Consider the following 22,002-nt stretch of genomic DNA (forward strand, 5'->3'; position numbering starts at 1 on the left):
GTCATTGTCCCACAATCAGTTTGATTTTCCGAAGAGTGTCTCTGGAATTGCCCCTTCACTGTCAGCAGAGTTGACATTGAGCAGAGAAGTCTTCAGACAACTCTGGAAAGTCTTTCTTGCCTTGCAGGCTTGTGCTCCCATCAGCTTCTGTTGATGTGGGTTCCTAAATAACAGTGACAGCTGGTGTAAGCTGATACAATTGCTCTGTCAGCCCTACATGATATGCAAAGCCCTTTTGATGCCTCAACGGTTGGTAACAAAGCTGCCTCAGCAGTTTGGTGGGATTCAGCCCCAAGGAATTTGTATCTTTCTCATAGGGGAAATTCTGGCTCTAATCAGCTGATAATTTAGCAATGCAGAAAGTATGGTTCATGATTTAGAAGCGGTGTGCTTCTCGTACTCAATATAAACACAAATGAAAGTACTTTCGGTATTTATCTGTGGTGAAGAGAGTGGACTCACTCAGAAAAGTTGTCCCTGGAATAGGGTTACTTATTTTGTTTGTAGTCTGTAGAGCAGGGCTGCCAAATTCCAGTCCTGGAGGTCTGAAACACTTCTGGTTTTAATCTTCCCCCTCTAAACAGGGACTGATTCAGACCTGGGACACCAGGGGAGTGCAATTAACTACCAGGTAGAAACAAAAAAACTAAATGTTTTGGCCCTCCAGGACTGGAATTAGGCAGCCTTGCTGTAGAGGGAAAGTTGATTCCCCAACGTGTCGGACGATACAGCCGGCTTATTTCTGCTCCGTTGGAGAATGTGTCTCCACTTTTTCAGGGGAAATTTGACTCTGGGATCTACAATTTGCAGTGGAGGATTTGTGAACAAAAGTTTGCAGGCATGCCAACTCCATTGTTCTCTCTGAAAGCTGAGGTTTTTTTCTCACAATTTTCCAAATGGAGAAAACAACTGGGCCCGTACTTTGAAAGGCTTAGACCTTTTTCTAGACCCATTGTCTTTAATGAGGGGTTTTGGTTTGTCTTTCATATTGAGGCGGTGATTCTGGTGGAGGATGTTTTCAGTTGCCCTCGAATTTAAATTGAGGAATGAAGCTGAATACAGTCTCAAGAAATCTTCCCATGGTGTAATAAATGGCTGGCATTAGAAGAATAAAAAAATAAAAACATGTATTGGTTGGGACTGGCTTATTCACACACACCTCTGGTCTGTTAAATGTTTCCATTGAACCTTGGATCATAAATGCAGCATAACCTTGGATTAAAAATAATCAATAATATAATGAAAGCAAGGTCTTGCAGCTCATCTTACTGGTATGTTTGCATCACTTTGCCAGCTCACCATTTTAAATGCGTTATTTCACGTTACATGGACGGTCAACACCAGCTGAACATGTGAGTGTGTGTTAAACATATTGTATGTGTGTGTCTCTCTTTCCTGGCAGTGTCTAAGAAGCACGGGAAGCTGATCACGTTCCTGCGCACCTTCATGAAGTCCAGGCCCACCAAGCAGAAGCTGAAGCAGCGGGGCATCCTCCGGGAGAGGGTGTTTGGCTGTGACCTTGGGGAGCACCTCCTCAACTCGGGCCACGATGGTGAGACACTCCCTTTCTTTCTCTCTCACAAACACACAGGTACATTCAATCTCTGACACATAAATGCGGAAGTTCTTCAGCTTTGACCTCAACTGTGGTATTGAAGGCTTGAAACGCACACATGCAAACACTAAAATACTGAGAGGTGTTCTCAGGATTAGCGGTCACCTTTCTTTGTGCATGATGGTCACTCATGGTACAAGGGTCCGACTAGTCGCCACCTAACAGTGGCTGTATAGCAGAGCTTGGCTCAACTCTGGTAGAGGCTAGAGCAGGGTTGGGCTGTTGTTGACTCACGCCCTACAGCTTTACGGTCTGTGCATGCAGAATGAACCCGACCACCCTCTGCGCCCTAGGAGGGTTGCTACGGCGACCGTGGCAACTTAGAGGGAGTAAAGGTCAGGTCAGCAGTGTGGTTACAGGGAGATTTTTTTCCTCTCCACTGATCTGGAGCCAGGGGGATCTGGCAACACATGCTTTGTTTGCCCCCAAATCCATCCTGAGCTGTCTGTTCTGTCTGCCTGCACTACTACCAACCAAACAACCTCCTCTCCCCCCATTCCCCTCCCTCTTCTACTCTGTTCAAATGGGCTCCCACCACAGTGTTGTAAAACTGCATTACAGTGACACATTTTGTGCACAAATTTGTTTACATCCCTGTTAGTGAGTATTTCTCCTTTGCCTTGATAATCCATCCACCTGGCAGGTGTGGCATATCAAGAAGGTAATTAAACAGCATGACCATCACTCAAGTGCACCTTGTGCTGGGGACAATAACAGGCCACTCTAAAAAGTGCAGTTTTGTCACAAGTTTTAAGGGAGCATGTAATTGGCATGCTGACTGCAGGAATGTTGATATATCATGACGAGATCCTGAGGCCCATTGTCATGCCATTCATCCGCCGCCATCACCTTATGATCCAGCATGATAATGCACGGCCCCATGTAGGGCTGGGCGATATATCACATACATTTAATTAATTCTAATGTTTTTTTTACACAATATTCCAAATCCCTGTATATCAAGGTTTTGTTATTTTTTGTTTTTATAAGCGTTTGTCTGCTTATTCTCGTGTTGTATTTTTGGTCTTGTCTCTTTCGCTCCTCTGTGCTGTGTTGTGCGCCTTCCCATTTACACCCGCCATCTGTATATACTGAAGAGCTGCAGGTTTCCGCCTTAACAGTGGGAGTCATCCCAAAGGGGGGAGGTCAAGCATCAAGTTTTGGTCCAAAATAAGCACATAGAAACGCATTGGCCTAATTTTGGACAGATTTTTGCAAGAGTGAAATGACCTCTCCCTGCCTCACGCCAACAAAGTTCAGAGATCACATCTTCCTCCCTGACAAGAAGTTTCAACTAACTATTTGCATTTGATTTTTGTTCCAACAGAATGGGACACATTGAGACATTTATTTTATTGTAATAGAGAAGTTGGCTATACCCTATTTCATGTCTCAACTCCTCCAAGTAGAGTTTCTCTCTCTCTCTCTTGCCCTGTCTCTCGCCCTGTGTCTCTCTCTGCCCTTGCAGCAGGCCATGACTTGTTATCTGATGATCTTATCCAGATAGCCACCGAGTCTACTGCTCTCTCTGCTCTGTGCTGACCACTGGCCAGAGGAAGTAACAAAGGTGAAACAACAAGTAACAAAGGTTTTTTTCACAAACAGCCAGAGGTGGTAGGATATTGATTTGCTATGCTGCAGTGATGGAGAAAGGAAATAAGGACCCTTTTTGGGCCTTGGTCTCGGACACTCAACAGAAGTTTGTGTTTTTCTTTATCAGAGAATGTCAAATATTCTCTCAGTCCAAAACCCCTCGTAGCTAGTGTTCCCTTGAGGAAGAATATATGCACGCTCTTTAGAAAGGAAACGTCTATACATTATTAAAGGGTGCACATTTATTGCAGTGTTCCGGTGCACATCTATTGATTGAAGTAGAGATGCCCTTTAAAGGTGTCTTTCTCTCCCTCTCTCTCTCTCTCTCACTCTCTCTCTCTGACATTGTGGTGTTTGTTTGCTGCTACAGTTCCCCAGGTACTCAAGAGCTGCACAGAGTTCATTGAGAAGCATGGCGTGGTGGACGGCATGTACCGCCTCTCTGGAATCGCCTCCAACATCCAGAAACTACGGTTAGACACACACACACACACACACACACAGTCAAACACACACACATTTGGCAGCACTATCCATTAAACATGGGTCTGCCTCATAGGGCATTCATAGAAGTGATCTCAAGTGTACACCCGCCATCAACTTCTGAGAATTTGTTTATCCCTCGGTATTGAGAGAAAACAAAGCGTTTTAACACCATGGACCTTTACTACCAGGTGCCATTGTACTCCATCAATATCAGTTCATGTTCAATGAATACAACTCTCGTCACATGAAGTAAGGGGTGGAACCCAACTCCCAAAGATAATCCACGTATGCCATACATCACATAAAAAATTCCATCAAAGATTACTGGCACTGTAAACAAAAAAACCCATTATCTTTTCCTTCGCATGCGATATGTGGATTTTCCTCTGTGTAGGCACAGTGGGCATCCCTCGACAACAATGTGTGTGGGTGCGTGCGTGTGGAAGTCCCTCGTCAACCTATTGACTGACCATAACTTGTAGAAAAAGATGAGCCCAAACTGTTCTTTTCCCATCACATTTTTGTGCTGTTCGTTTTGTCCTCTGAAACAGTCCAAGTAACTGACATTTTCACTCCGCCAACCGAGAACCCCGATGTCAGCTCACCCTGTAACTATAAAATTTTGGACAGGGAAGAGGATGGAATGTTTGGCGCCTCGAAGCCAACCCTGAAAATATATATATTTTTTGTATTTATGGGGCTTTCTTGTCTTTTTTCCCCCTCTAATAAGTATAACCCTTACCCGGCAATAAGTATTTACATGGTTTAGCTCAGGATTGAGATTTAAGAACCACCTCAAAATCAACATTTCCATTTGTTAAAGATGCACTATATAGAAATAGCTCCGCCATTTCCTGGTTTCCACAAAAACTGTTGCGATAAATAGGAAATGTGCCCATCTGGTCTTGGCACGTGCCAACAGCTCACAGATGCGGGTAGGCTAGTCTATAAGAGGTTATTATGGAAAAAGAGTGAGAATATTTGTCAAATGCAGTCAAGCATCGATTATCATGTCACCAGAAGAAGACCCTCAATATTTGTTGAAAAGGAGCAACAAGCTCATTACTGTGCACTTTCACCACGCTGAAGTTCATCATAACTCATTCCATCTGTAGCCTAGTAAACTGCAATGGTTTCCCGAGTCGTAGTGGGAGGACCACACACCATAATCATTGTGTTTACTTCGATATTGTGGTTATTATATAGATATTTACACATAAATGAGTTTCCACTTCCATTTCTCACATTATTTATTTTACTGACATAAAAAGATCTATGTCATGACTTCACATGCCTAAAACTGTGGATAAAAACTTGGTTTATGTATGTCTCTCTCAATTCTCTTTCCCTCTCTCTCTTTCTCTCCCTCCCTCCACTAGGCATGAGTTTGACTCAGAGCAGATCCCCGACCTGACTAAAGACGTGTACATCCAGGACATCCACTGTGTAGGCTCCCTGTGCAAGCTCTACTTTCGTGAGCTGCCCAACCCCCTGCTCACCTATCAGCTCTACGAGAAATTCTCTGTAAGCACCTTCTCTTGGCACAGTGTAGGCACCCTCCCTGAGTGTCCTTCTCCACCCAAAATAAACAAATCCCGCTTTCCCACACTAACATGTTGCTAGATGGTATTTATTAGGTTTCGCACAGTCCAGAGCTGGAGTCGAATTTCCATGTCCAAAATGAACTGAACAAAAATGTAAACGCAACAATTCCTAAGTTACAGTTCATATAGGGAAATCAGTCAATTCAAATAATTCATTACGCCCTAATCTATGGATTTCACATGACTGGGAATACAGATATGCATCGTGTACAGATCCTTGCGACATGGGGCAGTGCATTATCATGCTGACACAAGATGATGGCTGCGGATGAATGCCACGACAATGGGCCTCAGGATCTCGTCACGGTATCTCTGTGCATTTAAATTGCCATCGATAAAATGCAATTGTGTTCGTTGTCCGTAGCTTATGCCTGCCCATACCATAACTCCACTGCCACCATGGGGCACTTTGTTCACAACGTTGACATCAGCAAACCGCTTGCCCACACTACACCATACACATGGTCTGCGGATGTGAGGCCAGTTGGACGTACTGCGAAATTCTCTAAACTGGCATTGTGGTAGGCTTATGGTAGTGAAATTAACATTAAATTATCTGGTGGACCTTCCTGCAGTCAGCATGCCATTTGCATGCTCCTTCAACACTTGAGACATCTGAGGCCTCCCGAGTGGCAAAGCGCTCTAAGGCACTCCCTCGCAGTGCTCGAGGCGTCACTACAGACCCGGGTTCGTTCCCGGTTAGGCCGGGGGGGCTTTACTTTGCACATCGCACTCTAGCGACTCCTTGTGGCCGACCAGGTGCCTGCAGGCTGACCTCGGTCGTCAGTTGACGGTGTTTCCTCTGACACATTGGTGCGGCTGGTGTTAAGAAGCGCGGTTTGGCGGGTCAAGTTTTGGAGAATGCATGTCTCGACCTTCGCCTCCTGAGTCCGTTAGGGAGTTGCAGTGATGAGACCAGATTTGGGAGAAAATGGGGGTAAAATACAAAAAAACGTGTATTTCTGTGGCATTGTGTTGTGACAAAACTGCACATTTTAGAGTGGCCTTTTATTGTCTCCAGCACAAGGTGCACCTATGTAACAATCATGCTGTTTAATTAGCATCTTGATATGCCACACCTGTCAGGTGGATGGATGGTCTTGACGAAGGAGAAATGCTCACTAACAGGGATGTAAACACATTTTTGAGAAATAAGCTTTTTGTGCATATGGGACATTTCTGTGATATTTTATTTCAGCTCATGAAACATGGGACCAACACTTTACATGTTGAGTTTATATTTCAAATCAAATAAAATAAAATTTTATTTGCCTCATACACATGGTTAGCAGATGTTAATGCGAGTGTAGCGAAATGCTTGTGCTTCTAGTTCCGACAATGCAGTATTAACCAACAAGTAATCTAACTAACAATTCCAAAACTACTGTCTTATACAGACAAGTGTAAGGGGATAAAGAATATGTACATAAAGATATATGAATGAGTGATGGTACAGAGCGGCATAGGCAAGATACAGTAGATGGTATCGAGTACAGTATATACATATGAGATGAGAATGTAAACAAAGTGGCATAGTTAAAGTGGCTAGTGATACATGTATTACATAAAGATGCAGTAGATGATATAGAGTACAGTATATACGTATGCATATGCGATGAATAATGTAGGGTATGTAAACATATTAGGTAGCATTGTTTAAAGTGGCTAGTGATATATTTTACATCATTTCCCATCAATTCCCATTATTCAAGTGGCTGGAGTTGAGTCAGTGTGTTGGCAGCAGCCACTCAATGTTAGTGGTGGCTGTTTAACAGTCTGATGGCCTTGAGATAGAAGCTGTTTTTCAGTCTCTCGGTCCCAGCTTTGATGCACCTGTACTGACCTCGCCTTCTGGATGATAGCGGGGAGAACAGGCAGTGGCTCGGGTGGTTGTTGTCCTTGATGATCTTTATGGCCTTCCTGTGACATCGGGTGGTGTAGGTGTCCTGGAGGGCAGGTAGTTTGCCCCCGGTGATGCGTTGTGCAGACCTCACTACCCTCTGGAGAGCCTTACGGTTGTGGACGGAGCAGTTGCCGTACCAGGCGGTGATACAGCCCGCCAGGATGCTCTCGATTGTGCATCTGTAGAAGTTTGTGAGTGCTTTTGGTGACAAGCCAAATTTCTTCAGCCTCCTGAGGTTGAAGAGGCGCTGCTGCGCCTTCTTCACGATGCTGTCTGTGTGGGTGGACCAATTCAGTTTGTCTGTGATGTGTATGCCGAGGAACTTAAAACTTACTACCCTCTCCACTACTGTTCCATCGATGTGGATAGGGGGGTGTTCCCTCTGCTGTTTCCTGAAGTCCACAATCATCTCCTTAGTTTTGTTGACGTTGAGTGTGAGGTTATTTTCCTGACACCACACTCCGAGGGCCCTCACCTCCTCCCTGTAGGCCGTCTCGTCGTTGTTGGTAATCAAGCCTACCACTGTTGTGTCGTCCGCAAACTTGATGATTGAGTTGGAGGCGTGCATGGCCACGCAGTCGTGGGTGAACAGGGAGTACAGGAGAGGGCTCAGAACGCACCCTTGTGGGGCCCTAGTGTTGAGGATCAGCGGGGTGGAGATGTTGTTGCCTACCCTCACCACCTGGGGGCGGCCCGTCAGGAAGTCCAGTACCCAGTTGCACAGGGCGGGGTCGAGACCCAGGGTCTCGAGCTTGATGACGAGCTTGGAGGGTACTATGGTGTTAAATGCCGAGCTGTAGTCGATGAACAGCATTCTCACATAGGTTTTCCTCTTGTCCAGATGGGTTAGGGCAGTGTGCAGTGTGGTTGAGATTGCATCGTCTGTGGACCTATTTGGGCGGTAAGCAAATTGGAGTGGGTCTAGGGTGTCAGGTAGGGTGGAGGTGATATGGTGCTTGACTAGTCTCTCAAAGCACTTCATGATGACGGAAGTGAGTGCTACGGGGCGGTAGTCGTTTAGCTCAGTTACCTTAGCTTTCTTGGGAACAGGAACAATGGTGGCCCTCTTGAAGCATGTGGGAACAGCAGACTGGGATAGGGATTGATTGAATATGTCCGTAAACACACCAGCCAGCTGGTCTGCGCATGCTCTGAGGGCGCGGCTGGGGATGCCGTCTGGGCCTGCAGCCTTGCGAGGGTTAACACGTTTAAATGTTTTACTCACCTCTTCTGCAGTGAAGGAGAGGCCGCATGTTTTGGTTGCAGGCCGTGTCAGTGGCACTGTATTGTCCTCAAAGCGGGCAAAAAAGTGATTTAGTCTGCCTGTGAGCAAGACATCCTGGTCCGTGACAGGGCTGGTTTTCTGTTTGTAATCCGTGATTGACTGTAGACCCTGCCACATATTTTTGTTTCTATCTCTGCGGGGGGTATGTTCAAGACTCTTTCCAGGTTCAAATGTCACTCATCTAAGGTGTAATAAGTACTGTATTTATGAGGATGGGCCAATCTAATACATTCCCCCCCTAATCAAAATATCAAGGTAGTCATGGCCCCTCAGTGATCTCATTCTCAATTCACCAAACACTACACTTTTGGAAGAACCCCACTCCAAAACCTAAGCACATGGCATCCACTTTAAACTAGTATTACAAATAAGACAAACCACACTCTCTCTGACTTGAAATCAAAACCCTCACCAAACCAAATAGTCTGGGTGTAAATGTTTGCTGGTTGCTATGGAAGAGCGGGAAAGGAAAGGGTGGAGGAGGGAGTGCAGACAGCGTTATGCCCCTTTGGCTCAGCCAAGCTTTGTGCAAGTGCCTCCTCTCTGCACCACCCCTGGCCAACTAACTTGGTGGAGGTGTCAAGCAGTAAGCACTTCTGAACCCAGAGGCACTGACCCGTACCACTCTACTCCCTCCATCCTCCCCTCAGTCTTCCTCATTCCTCTCCACTCCACAGGAGGCCGTCTCCGCAGCTACAGATGAGGAGCGGCTCATCAAAATACATGATGTCATCCAGCAGCTGCCGCCGCCGCATTACAGGTTAGAGCAGAGCCAGGCTGCCCCCTGCAGGAACTCACAGGATACAACACACACAGTACTGTCTCCGTAACAGGATGTCAATATATATATTTTTTGCATCAGAAGGGTGTCATAATATACAATATGTGTGTTATAAAAACATAGTGGATGGTTATTATATTACACTCATACAGCTCTAGAATGGTATGATTATACAATTAGGTCAAAAGTTCATAGAAGTAGTCATAGAACACCTCACCTGGTTCAGATATACACTGCCTGCTTTTATAACAATAGCACAGTACTACTGAAGCTAATGAGGCTCTATGAAGTAGAACTGGTGTAAATGAATTGTGTTCTTCATCCTCCATCCTGTTCCCAGGACTTTGGAGTTCCTCATGAGGCACCTGTCCCATCTGGCCACCTTCAGTTATGTTACCAACATGCACAGCAAGAACCTGGCCATCGTCTGGGCCCCCAACCTACTGAGGTCAGACAACTTTGTTACTGTCTTGTTAAAAGTCATGTTATTGTTCATATCTCAGTATTATTGATAGAGCAACTTCATGTACTCAATCTAAGTCAGGTATTGCCAAACTGGGGTATGCAATGCCGTCTTGGGAACGCCAAATAAAAATGTGATTCACATTTCAAACGTTTTTTTTTAATCAACGGTACATTAAATCTTTTCCAACGGGCTATTCCAACGGGCTATTCCAACGGGCTATTCCAACGGGCTATTCCAACGGGCTATTCCAACGGGCTATTCCAACGGGTGAGGTTTTTTTCTCGCCTGAGTAGCCTCGTTTCACTGCAAAAAAATAAAATTAAACCAAGTGTTCAGCGAAGTAATAACACAATGTCAAATACAGGTAGCCTAGTCAAGTAATTAACATCCAATCACGTTAACTGTTACTCTCGCGGAAACCTTCACTCTTGCGCAGACATGACAAAAAAAACATGACAATTTGAAATATACGCCACAGGAGTTTTTTGAGTGAGAAAAGGACGACTTTCGAGCAGTAAAACATGTATTAAAGCAACAGATACCATTAATAAGAAGGCTATAGAAATGTCTTATATGGTGAGCTACCGAGTGGCTAGGACAGGCAAGCCCCATACTGTTGTGGAGGACTTAATTCTTCTTGCTGCCGCGGAGGCTAGGACAATGCTGGGCTAGGACAATGCTGGGCTAGGACAATGCTGGGGGAAAAGGCCCACAAAAACGATACAAACAACACTGTTTCATGACGCATCAGTGACATACATGGCAGGAGCTGTTTTGAAACAATTACTGCTTCCCATACAAGCCAGTGAATTATATACATGACAGCTAGATGAGTAACACAGACGTGGCGGGCCTGGCACAGCTCCTGGTGTATGTCCGTTATGTTTATGGGGGGGTCAATTAAGGAAGACATCCTCTTCTGCAAACCACTGGAAACCAGGACAACATAAGAGGATATTTTTAAAGTACTGGACAGCTCTGTGACATCAATTGGACTATGGTGGTCAAGATGTGTTGGTATCTGCGCTGATGGTGCGCAAAAGCCATGAGAGGGAGACATAGAAGTGGTAACGCGCGTGCAAGCAGTTTCTCCCGACGCCACTTGCATACACTGCAGCATCCACCGAGAGGCTTTTGCTACCAAGGGAATGCTTGAAAGACGTTTTGGACACTACAGTGAAAATGGTTGACTTTGTTCAAGCAAGGCCCCTGAACTCTTGTGTATTTTCTGCATTATGCAATGATGCAATGATGTAACGCTTTTACAACATACAGAAGTGTGCTGGTTATCAAAGGGCAAAGTATTGACACGTTTTTTTAATTGAGAGATGAGCTTAGATTTCTTTACTGACCATAATTTTCACTTGTCTGACCGCTTGCATGATGACAAGTTTCTCACACGACTGGCCCTTATGGATGATGTTTTTTCTCGCCTGAATGATCTGAATCTAGGATTACAGTGACTCTCTGCAACTATATTCAATGTGCTGGACAAAATTGAGGCTGTGATTAAGAAGTTGGAGCTCTTTTCTGTCTGCATTAACAAGGACAACACACAGGTCTTTCCATCATTGTATTATTCTTTGTGTGCAAATAATCTGAAGCTTACGGACAATGTCAAATGTGATATAACGAAGCACCTGAGTGAGCTGGGTGCACAATTATGCAGGTACTTTCCTGAAACGGACGACACAAACTGGATTCGTTATCCCTTTCATGCCCTGCCTCCAGTTCACTTACCGATATCTGAACAAGAGAGCCTCATCGAAATTGCAACAAGCGGTTCTGTGACAATTTAATTTAATCAGAATCCACTGCTAGATTTCTGGATAGGGCTGCACTCAGTTTCTTGCCTTGGCAAATCATGCTGTTTAGACACTGATGCCCTTTGCAACCACGTACCTATGTGAGAGTGAATTCTCGGCCCTCACTAGCATGAAAACTAAATACAGGCACAGACTGTGTATGGAAAATTATTTAACACTGAGACTCTCTGCAATGTTGGGTTGTATTGGAGAGTTATGTGCATCCTTTCAAGCATACCCTTCACATTGACCTGTGGTGAGTTATTCACAATTTTTGATAAACAAATACGGTTTTATATGTAAGATGGCTAAATAATAATATTATTTGTGCCCTGGCCCTATAAGAGATTTTTGTCACTTCCTATGAGCCGGGTTGTGATGATAACTCACACTCATGCTTATGTTTAATACATGTATCGTTTAGTGTGTGTGTGTGGCAGGCTTACAATGATGGCAAAAAAAAACGACATTTGAGAGTGCGCTGACCCTGGTGCTACGCAGCTGGATGTTGAATGTTTGAAGGGGTGCGGGACTATAAAAACTTTGAACCACTGCTCTAAGTTTCTATAGTTGCTACTATAGTCTTGTACCAACAATGCCTGTTATGACTGAATTTAAGCCACAAAAACACATGACATGAGTCTTTGTTGAAAACCATTTGAATTTGGTTGACTTTCCCCATGGCTGATCCCCCTTGTTGTTTCCCTACCGGTCTCCCCAGGTCCAAGCAGATAGAGTCAGCCTGCTTCAGCGGCACGGCAGCCTTCATGGAGGTCCGCATCCAGTCAGTGGTGGTGGAGTTCATACTGAACCACGTAGACGTCCTCTTCAACCCCAAGCTCAGCTCGCTCATACGGGAGGGAGCAGGTATGCATGTCAACCTGTTGGGAGGTTATCTATACTCATCTATGTGCTATGGTGCTAAATGAATCTGGAGGATTCTTATATGCCAGTGACGATTCTTTGTCATAATTTGTCATGCACAAGAAAATTGTGTGCATACAGAATCTACCTGACCCAAGTCTTCCCTGGCCCAAAGTTTCCTTTCATTCAGAAAAAGTAGCTTACTCAGAACAATCACATTTATTCAAGTCATTTGTCTCTTCCACAACATAGTGTACATGATGATAATTTCTTCCCTAGGACACAACTCGTTGTCGCGGCCCAAGTCCCTGCTGGTGTTATCCCCCTCTACCAAGCTGCTGACCCTGGAGGAGGCCCAGGCCCGGACCCAGGCCCAGATCAACTCCCCCGTCACAGCCGACAGCAAGTACATTGAGGTGGGGGAGGGCCCTGCAGCCCTGCAGGGCAAGTTCCACACCATCATCGAGTTCCCTACTGAGAGGTATGAACGTCCTGAGGCCCTGGTATCTTTCTAACAGACAATGTTTGTCTATGAGGTATAAAGCATGGAAATGGAGGAAGCATAAATGACACGCTACTTAAATGTGAATGTCGTACCATCAAACCATGAACGCATAGTTATATTGTTTCATAAATATGAGTCGTGTTCTTTAGGCACAGATTACAAAAGGACATAGGACTACTTGTTGTCCCAAATCACTTTTTACTTTTCTCCATTCACCCCCTACAGAAAGAGGCCCCCAATCAAGTCCAAGAAGTCTCCGGTGGGCAGCTGGCGCTCCTTCTTCAACCTGGGCAAGTCCTCGTCCATGTCCAAGCGCAAGCTGCACCGCAACCCCAGCGAACCCAACGAACTCCAGGCCATGGCAGGTTAGATTCCCTTTCCTTTTTCCATCCAAACTCTACCCATCACTCTCTCTGACCCTTCTCACAAATAGACTAAAGTAGGATATATATTTGATTGTCCTAATGTATGTAAACTAATGTCAGTGTGGTGTGTTTCAGGAGGCAGAGGGGACACTGGGACGCTCCGATCGGCCAAAAGCGAGGAGTCACTCACCTCACACAACGTTGAAGGTAATGTTCCATGGGGCTCCTCTCGGCTGACTGAGCCTATTCTTGAGTGGCAGTCTGTGCTATGGTCCAAGTAGTAATGTAGTAGTAGATAATTTTCTCTAATAAAAAATGTGACTTGTCTTTGAATTGATGATTTCCCCGACCCCCATAGGAGAGTCGAAGGTGTACCGTCCGCGGCGGCCCCGCTCCAGCAGCGATGCCCTCTCGGCCTCCTTCAATGGGGACCTGCTGGACAGCCACACCTGGCAGCACTGCAACTTCTACGACAACCTGACCCAGGACCACAGTGGGGGCCCCACCCACGACAGAGGGGACAGCAACGGGGACGAGGGGCCCATCTGCGTGCCCGCCCTCATTTCGCCTCCGTGTTTGGCCAACGAAGACGTGGACCTTAGCCTCCCCGACATCGGCATGGCCTCGTTGGACTTTGACCCCATGTCGTTCCAGTGCAGCCTGCATGATGGCTCTTTCTCCTTCCCCCTCGGGCTGAGTGATGTAGCCATGGGCGCGGCGGGTGAGAGCACCAGTCTAAAGAGGAGCCAAGGCAGCATTGACAATGGCTCGGTGCCTGTCTCACCCTCCTTCCCGGGGACGTTCACCTTCCCCTTCCTGTCACCCGACCTCAGCCCGGCCACGAGAAAGAAAGCTGAGAGCAAGAAGCTGACCTGCTCCGTGTCTTTCCCAGACAAACCGTTACAGGTTGTTTCCCCTATAAAGTTTAAGGCGACCATTCTAGCCATTTCAGAGCCATTTGCCATGGCGTTTCCCAGTAGGCTTACAGAAAACTACGTTGTTCCCCAGTCCCCCCCCCCCTCCTCGGGACAGCCCGGGGATTCTCCTCCATTAATGGGCTCAGTGCTGCTGAGGACAGGGGAGCCGTCGCTGAGTGACGCCTTCCAGATGGAGCTGCACTGTAAACTCTCCACCTTCGACAATGACATCAACACTGAGAGCCAAGTTTCAACAGAAGAGAGCACTGCCCAGCAACCTTCAGCAACCAGTAGCCAGGAACAGCCAGGTCAGTGATACATACAGCCGCTACATTGAATTTGTATTCACTTTGTTTCTTTTTTATGTTAAAGGTATAGTTCACCCAAATTACAAAATTAAATATTAGTTTCCTTACCCTGTAAGCAGTCTATGGACAAGGAGGTCATGTCTAAAGACTGCTTACAGGGTACGGAAACCAATATGTAATTTAGGTGAACTGTCCCTTTAAATATATGATTGTCATGTTTCTTTTTAGATTATAAGGCCTATGTTTGATAATGGTTTGATCGATGATGCCTGTTTTGTTTCTAGGCTTAGTTTCCCCACCTTGCATGGATTTCAGCTCAGAGAAAGTTTTCCACATTATTTTGCCCCGAGTGCCATGCTTAACTCTTCCCCCTCTCTCCTATTCTTGAAGACCAAGCCTGCCTTTTTTCTTTCCCTCTAGCATACTTTTTCTTCTCTCTTTCCTCACACTGCAGTTCCCTTCTGTTTTTTTCCCCCCTCTCAGGAGCCGTAGCTAGCCTGGACTCTCCAAAGGGTACCCCTAGCCCTCTCAGCTCCCCCTCCGTGTCCCCTCTTCCTCCCTTGTCCCCTCAGAAGAACTCTGCCCACATGCTGGCCCTGGCAGAGTCCGCCCAACAGTATTCCATCCTGACCCAGAGGTCCTCCCAGACCCAGTCCCCCATCAGGCCCAAGGTGCCCTCACACTCCCTTGACTGGACCCCTCCCACAGCCCCACTCCCCCAGACTTCCCTCAAGAAGGGACCCAGAACAGGAGCAGCCCAGAACCCAACCCTAAGCGCCACCACCCCAAACATCGCCCCTTCTTCCTCTCTCCCTCCCACCACCCCTACTGACAAACAGCCAAGCCAGTCAGCCAGCCATCAGTCAATCAGTACGTCCGCCAGTGCTAAGTCCCCCTCCACTCCTCCCAGAGCCAGACAGGATATAGATTTCACCCCACCAGCATCCCCCCACCACCCGTGTATCACCACTCCCTCCAGACCTCCTGCCCATGTGTCCCCCACTCGGAGGAGTCCAGAGAGGCAGCAGCCCGCCATGGGCCAGGTAGCGGTCAGCAGCACTGGATCCTCCACCACCACTCCCAGCAGCAAGGAGATGGGTGTCCTGCCACAGCCTGCTCCTGAGGTAAATTGCCTAAAATGTGTCTTATTTGCAGCATATCTTTGAAATAGTAACTATATAGCCAACTGGAATTGTTTTTGGTTAATTTTCAGGTCCATGTAAATGATAGCGTCTGGTCGCCAACTCTTCTGAAACCTTTGGAGCAGCCAGTGGCAGTTCTGCAGCCTCAGCCTCCGCCTAAATCACAGCCTCATATACAGGCCCAGTCACAGCCCCATCCCCAGCCTAACACCAGAGTGGTCCCCACCCCAGCCGAGCAAGTGGAGAGACCATGGGAGGCCATAAAGCCAGTAGAGCCCCGCATGGAGCCTGCGACCCGCCATCATGCCCATGGGCCAACACCGCCAACGCCTCCCGTCCGCTCCATCGAGAGCAAACTGGCAACCGCTGTGCTCAGCCACACAGAGGCTGGCAACCCTGCCATCTTCCACAACATCCTGGCAGAGGCCTCCACTCCTGAAGAGGCCCTCACCCATCCTCCCCCTCCCACGCTAAAGTCTTCCACCCACCAGTCAGCCTACCTCTACCACACCAAGGGAGAAGCTGCCTTACTGGAGCCTCCTAAGGAGGCCTACTACCACCAACGGGCCATTCCCGTGGGGAAACCTTCATACCACTACCGGCCAGACAGTGTTCCGTCACACCTCTCCTACGTGTCCAAGTCAGAGCCTCAGATACCTTACAGTACCCGCACGGACCACCGCTACAACACCCATGCTCACTCCAGGTCCTACCACCAGTCTATGAAGCACCGCGGGCCCCCCAGGAGGGGTGAGTACATCTCCCCCAGCCCGGGCTATGGTCCCATGGAGGGAGCCCCAGTCTACCCCGCCATCCGCAGGGTGCACTCGCTACACGTGCCCTCAACCATTCGTTCAGTGCCCATCCAGCGGACCGAGGTTCCTCCGGACGACGAGCTCTTGTACTACCAGCGGCCCTTCTACCAGTGCAAGGCCTATCAGCAGCAGCCGCAACAGTTCTCTCAGGCCGACTACCACGTCACCCAGCTCCAGCCTTACTTTGAGAATGGCCGGGTGCAGTACCGTTACGGCCCCTATTCGCCTGGCGCCAACCCGCTGGACGCCCCTTACTACGATGTGGACCCCTATGGGACCATCCGGCTGCGGCACTTACACTCGTTCAGCAGCCGGGACCTGGTGCCCACCCTCAGCCGGTCGGGGGGCAAGGCGGGTGGCTACCACTACCTGTCCCGCCCCGTCCTTCCACCTGGAAAGGAGCAAAGCTTGTTCAGCAGAGATGTGTCCCCGGGCCACGGCTCCAAGGGAGCCGCCTTCTACTTTGCTTGCGACCCCGAAGAGTCGGAAAGGCTCCGGATGCATTCCATCCGCAGGGAGAGCCGGGCAAGGTATAAGGTCAGGGGTCCTGTCATGTCTCAGTATGACAACTTAGGCCTGTTCATGCCTGGCGACCTGGGAGGGTACGAAACCCTACACCTGCGCAGTAAGTCAGACCCCAGCAAATCCGTGCTGATGTCTGCCGAGAGTAAAGATGGGTGTTACGGCGTACCGCCAGGCTCCCAGCACGCTCCCCGACACTTGGTGTCAGACCCTGACGTCCTCATGTACATGGAGACAGAGAACCACTGTCAGGGTACCGCCACTGGGGACAAACAAAGCAGCTCCAGGACCTGCCAGGCCTCCCACTCGCACCAAGTCCAACACCCACCCCGCAACCAGTCCCATCAGCAGGACCCCAGTCGACACGACCCAGGGGACGGAGCTCGGAGCTTCCAACCTCGCTACCAACTGTCCAATCCAGACCGGCATCCGAACAGGGCCAAAACACCCGTTGGTTACCAGGACAAAGATGACCAGCAACAACAGTCGGCCCCCGTCAAAGCGCAGGCCCCTCCCAAGCCTGAGCGGTCGCAATGCGTCCGAGAGCAGCAGCAGCACTACAGCCAAGCTGCCATGCCCAAGTCAGACAGAGAATACTCATACCAGCCCCACGGGGGGCTGCAGAGACACAGCACCATGACGGTGCAGTCCCACTACGACAACATGGATGACTACCACCCAGCAGCATTACCTCAGCCACAGGCCCCCATGCAAAACCCCTGTGGGGGCTCCTCGGGCTCTTTCCCCACCAACCCTGGCTTCACGGCCAGCCACAGCAACAGAGCGTACTCCACTGCCTTGGGCCAGGGTGCCTTCATCCCAGCTGAACTGGCCCTGCAGAGGCCCGAGACAGAAATACATGCAGAATGAAGAAGAGACTTGAGAAAAATGTGTCAAACAAACTTTTGCCCGGGTTTTAGGAAGCAAATAAGGGACTCAACTCGAGATTCAAAGTTCCACAGCCTCTGCAGGACAGTGGACTGTTGTTGGACCGTTTCACATTATTTTTCTTCCCTGTATTTTTTATGAATTATAAAAATCTAATTATAAGATACTTTTTACAGAATGTACTGAATTAACCATAATTTCTTCAATTGTTCTAAGAAGCCACGTGGTCATGACTCATTGAAATGGTGGCAGATCATATAAATGTTTATGATATTATAAACAAAAGGTATGTGAAACCAGAATTGCAAAAAAATGTAAATGTGTAAAAATGGATTTTTTTTGTTTGATTTCCAGCATAACAGGGATGAAGGTTTGCATTTTAGAAATGCATGTACTCTTCAATCACTTACAGAACAGTTCTATGTACCACTGTATCCATTGTACTTTCTGGATGTAACAGTACAAGTTGTTGTGGGAGAAAATCTGTTTAAATCATCGTCTCTGTGTACACATGGCGGTGCAATATGTTTCAGTCTTCAAACATCTCTGAATTGGGGTCGGGCCCAAGAGTACTAGAACTACACAGGGTACTTTCACCTAGTACAGTAGGGTTATGTTCATATTTTATTTGCTATGTGACTGTGCCATTCATAGATTGTATGTATTTTTGCTATAAAGCAGAGTGAATTTAAATATAATGGAATTTTTTGGTACAGAGGCTTGTTCTTCATTGTAAGAGGGACAAAACATTTTGGCAGTCTTTTTGATCGTGAAAGCATTCCTGCTCATGTATGGGCTAACGACTGGTTATGAGAATGACAATGTTACCTTGGGAGCTGTAAAATAATAATTATTTTACAATGTGTTTTGTTTTGTAGTCTTGTTTTTTTCTGTAAATTGCAAAGAACTTCAATGGACTAACTTAATAAAATTATGAAAAATGTATTATTTCGAAGAAACTGATATTTTTACAACACTTCACACAAATTGAAATGCTTGCTCAGCTCGAGCAAGTGAATTCACTACAGTACATTTTGAAATAATGTATATACTCATTTTCAGAGTATGTGAAAAATATTGTTTTATATGTTCCCAGAGTCGAAAACCATAGTCATTTTAAAGCATAAATGTTTGGGATCATTTTGAAGAAAAAAAGTGGGATAACCTTTCCGGAATCAACTGTCTGCTTTCAGTGCAATTTGTCAACAGACAGTCAAATTGACAGAGGATTCAGATTAATCTCATTCAATTTCAAATGCAGTTCTTAAACCAGGTTTCCATCTAACTTTTTTATGTGAGTAAAGTACGTTGGATAAAAAAATGGAACAACAGGCTTGATGGAAACATCAAATTTGTTGGTAAACAAATTTGTTGGTAAAGTACACTAGACAAGGTGGGTTGTTTTTGTATTAGTAAAATTAATTATGCGAGAAGTGGAAGTGCCTTTTTATGCACAAATATTTATAGAATGACCATTAGAAGTACATTTGGAGTCACACAATGATATGGTGGGTGTGTGCCTCCCACTACAACTCGGGAAAGCATGCAGTTTATTAGGCTAGAAATAAATGATGAACTTCACAGGGTGGTGAAAGTCCAGTGATGAGTTTGTTTCTTTCCAATCATGTAGTTGACTATACCCGCACTGTATCTGCTGCAGTGTTGCCAACTCCTCAGTAAGGAAAGTACACACAGACTGTGTTGGCTCACAGAAAGAGTGGGTCATTGTCATTTTGGTCAAGGCTCTCTCTCTCTATGGCAGGTTCAGCAACTGAGGGAGCTGACTCAAATGAGTAAGGATGTGATATGCAAATAAGGTGCAAAACATTATCAGGCAGCTGGTGCTCATAGCAAGCCTCACCAGACAGCTTCAGTCCATATCGAATGTACAGGATGGAGTTAAGGGTCTGCAAGGACATCCGATTTCTAAGTTTGCTTTTTACCACACTCATCTGGCTGAATACTCTCGACTTCAGCATTCGAGTGTGGCAAGGACAACACAAACACAGCAGCCATGGCAAGTTCTTGAAACAGGTTGATATCAGCTGCATCCCTGAACTTCCAAATCTCACTCCAGAAGCCCAGTGTGTTTTTTGTCTCATTCCATTTACTAAGATGGATGGCACGCCATTGCTGGACAATCTTGTCTATCTCTGCAGGGGAGTAGCCAAGGAGCTTGGCTATTTTTTCTATTTCTCCAGGGCTCTTATTGTGCTTTAGAGTTTCCTCCACATTGAAAACTGACATGTACTGCAATGCTTCGATGTTGTCCAGCAGTCTCACTCTCAACTCATTAGTGAGGGAGATGGTAAAGGCTACACATCACTTTCGGACAATGTTTTCATGCTCAGGCGCAAGGTGGAGCTCAGCTGCCTTTGACTCAAAAAGGTAACCAAGGTACGGTTTGGGACTGAGGTATCCATCTATTGGCCCTTTGAGTACATCAACATTTGCCAGTGGATTCAGCACCCTGCTGCTCACAGACTTGATCAGGCTAACCAAGCTGTCAAGTAACTTAAGAGGATCTACTTGCTCTCCCTCAAAAGCCTTGATGGCCAACTGTACCTCACCCAGCACTACTGTACCTCACCCAGCACTACTGTACCTCACCCAGCACTACTGTACCTCACCCAGCACTGACTTCAAAAAGTCAGATCCAACATGTTTTGAGGATCACTGTACATGGAGTATAAAACCTCAGCCATGTGGCAGTGTTCACTGGACTTGGTGACTGCGAAATGCAGCCTAAGCTCCTCCCACTGGTCCAAAATGCATGAAACCATGGGTTCAATGGAGAGGCAACGTGCGGCACACATCTTGGTTATCTGTAAAGGTTTCTCCCCAAAGTTGGTCTCATATATGGCCTTGTAGGCCCCCCTGCGCTTTGGAGACACTGAACCAGTTATAAGTCTCTCGTACCAAGTACTCCACACTACGGGGGATGGTGTCATTGGAAACACGACTTACAGCAAGCTGCAGAGAGTGGCACACACAGCGAATAAGAACCAGATATTTGAGGCCATACTCCTCTTTCAGCACTTTATGGACCCCATTGTTAATCCCCATAACAGAGGCATTGTCGGTCCCTGTCCACAGGAGTTTCTCTTTTTTTAAGACAACACTTCTCGAGGAAAGCCACAACAGCACGGGCTATACATTTGGCATCCTCCCTCCAACTCAACAAGCCCCAGAAATGTTGATACAATTGTCTGCTTGGTGTCTTAAAGTACCTTATCACAACCCCCAGGTACTTAGAAACACTTACATCCGTGGACTCATCGAAGAGGAGGCTGAAACGCTGGTCACCCACATCTGCGACCAACTTTTTCAGAAAGTATGATGCTAGAACACCATTTCATAATTTCTGTGCACTTTGTCCTGTGCATTTTGAAGTGGGTAGCAGCAGTGGAGTCTGAGAAAGCAGCTCTACATGCTTCTCCAATGTGATCACATGCCAGCATGGAACAACAGTGTTCAGCGATAGCCAATGAATGCCATGGTGACCTCAGCCTTTTTTGCAGAGTCCATTTTTTTCAACCATAAATGGCAGCTTGTTTTGGGTGGAACTGTTATAAGGCTTTGCATTTTGACTATGTTTTTGAGTTGTCATGTGTTTTTTTACATCACTAAGTTTGGTGTAGAAATAAGCCTTATAATACAGGCAGTATGTCCGTGTATCATCTCCAATAAACGGCTTCCACCAGCCTTTGAATTCAGGGTTTGATTCCCACGCCTTTCTGTATTTTTAAGTGTACAATTTAGACTGAGACATGATGAGCTAGCCAGCTAGATGTTTAGCTTATGTCACAGAGGCACACACACACGGTGGACAAGGTGAGTAAGTGACTGAGGCTGTGTGAGTCAAATGCAGTGATTTATTTTAGACAAAGAACATTTTACATTTACATCAGCCAGCGGGGTGGGGCCCACGGCAGCACCCGCTGAGAAGAGTAAGAACGATAAGTGCTTTCACGTCAGTCTCCAATGACACCAGAACAAGTCGCTAGATTTGTCCCTAGTCGATTTTTTTGAAAATGTGTCCCTAGAGGGGTCTGAATACTCGCTAAATATAGAGACAACGTCGCTAAATTGGCAACACTGGCGAGCTGTTGGAGAGAGCACACCTGCCAAGACCAGA

The 22,002-nt window shown here is 46.7% G+C and overlaps 1 protein-coding gene across 4 annotated transcripts in view; it reads left to right on the forward strand.

The window, feature by feature from the left end:
• Nucleotides 1–18,809, forward strand: part of LOC110533528 (rho GTPase-activating protein 32) — a 224,981-nt gene extending 206,172 nt beyond the window's left edge. For all 4 annotated transcript variants that reach the window (XM_021617826.3, XM_021617827.3, XM_090186179.1 and 1 more), the window contains 12 exons: nucleotides 1,403–1,552; nucleotides 3,579–3,681; nucleotides 5,074–5,218; nucleotides 9,164–9,246; nucleotides 9,608–9,715; nucleotides 12,260–12,405; nucleotides 12,682–12,883; nucleotides 13,133–13,272; nucleotides 13,408–13,479; nucleotides 13,631–14,497; nucleotides 14,981–15,621; nucleotides 15,711–18,809. In XM_021617826.3, coding sequence (XP_021473501.3) covers nucleotides 1,403–1,552; nucleotides 3,579–3,681; nucleotides 5,074–5,218; nucleotides 9,164–9,246; nucleotides 9,608–9,715; nucleotides 12,260–12,405; nucleotides 12,682–12,883; nucleotides 13,133–13,272; nucleotides 13,408–13,479; nucleotides 13,631–14,497; nucleotides 14,981–15,621; nucleotides 15,711–17,846 — 4,793 coding nt within the window. In that variant the 3' untranslated portion in view covers nucleotides 17,847–18,809. The remainder of the gene's footprint in view (nucleotides 1–1,402; nucleotides 1,553–3,578; nucleotides 3,682–5,073; nucleotides 5,219–9,163; nucleotides 9,247–9,607; nucleotides 9,716–12,259; nucleotides 12,406–12,681; nucleotides 12,884–13,132; nucleotides 13,273–13,407; nucleotides 13,480–13,630; nucleotides 14,498–14,980; nucleotides 15,622–15,710) is intronic.
• The last annotated feature ends 3,193 nt before the right edge of the window (nucleotides 18,810–22,002 follow it).

Source organism: Oncorhynchus mykiss, chromosome 10 (assembly GCF_057628025.1).
Source record: "Oncorhynchus mykiss isolate SJ-2025 chromosome 10, ASM5762802v1, whole genome shotgun sequence".
NCBI classification, from domain to species: domain Eukaryota; kingdom Metazoa; phylum Chordata; class Actinopteri; order Salmoniformes; family Salmonidae; genus Oncorhynchus; species Oncorhynchus mykiss.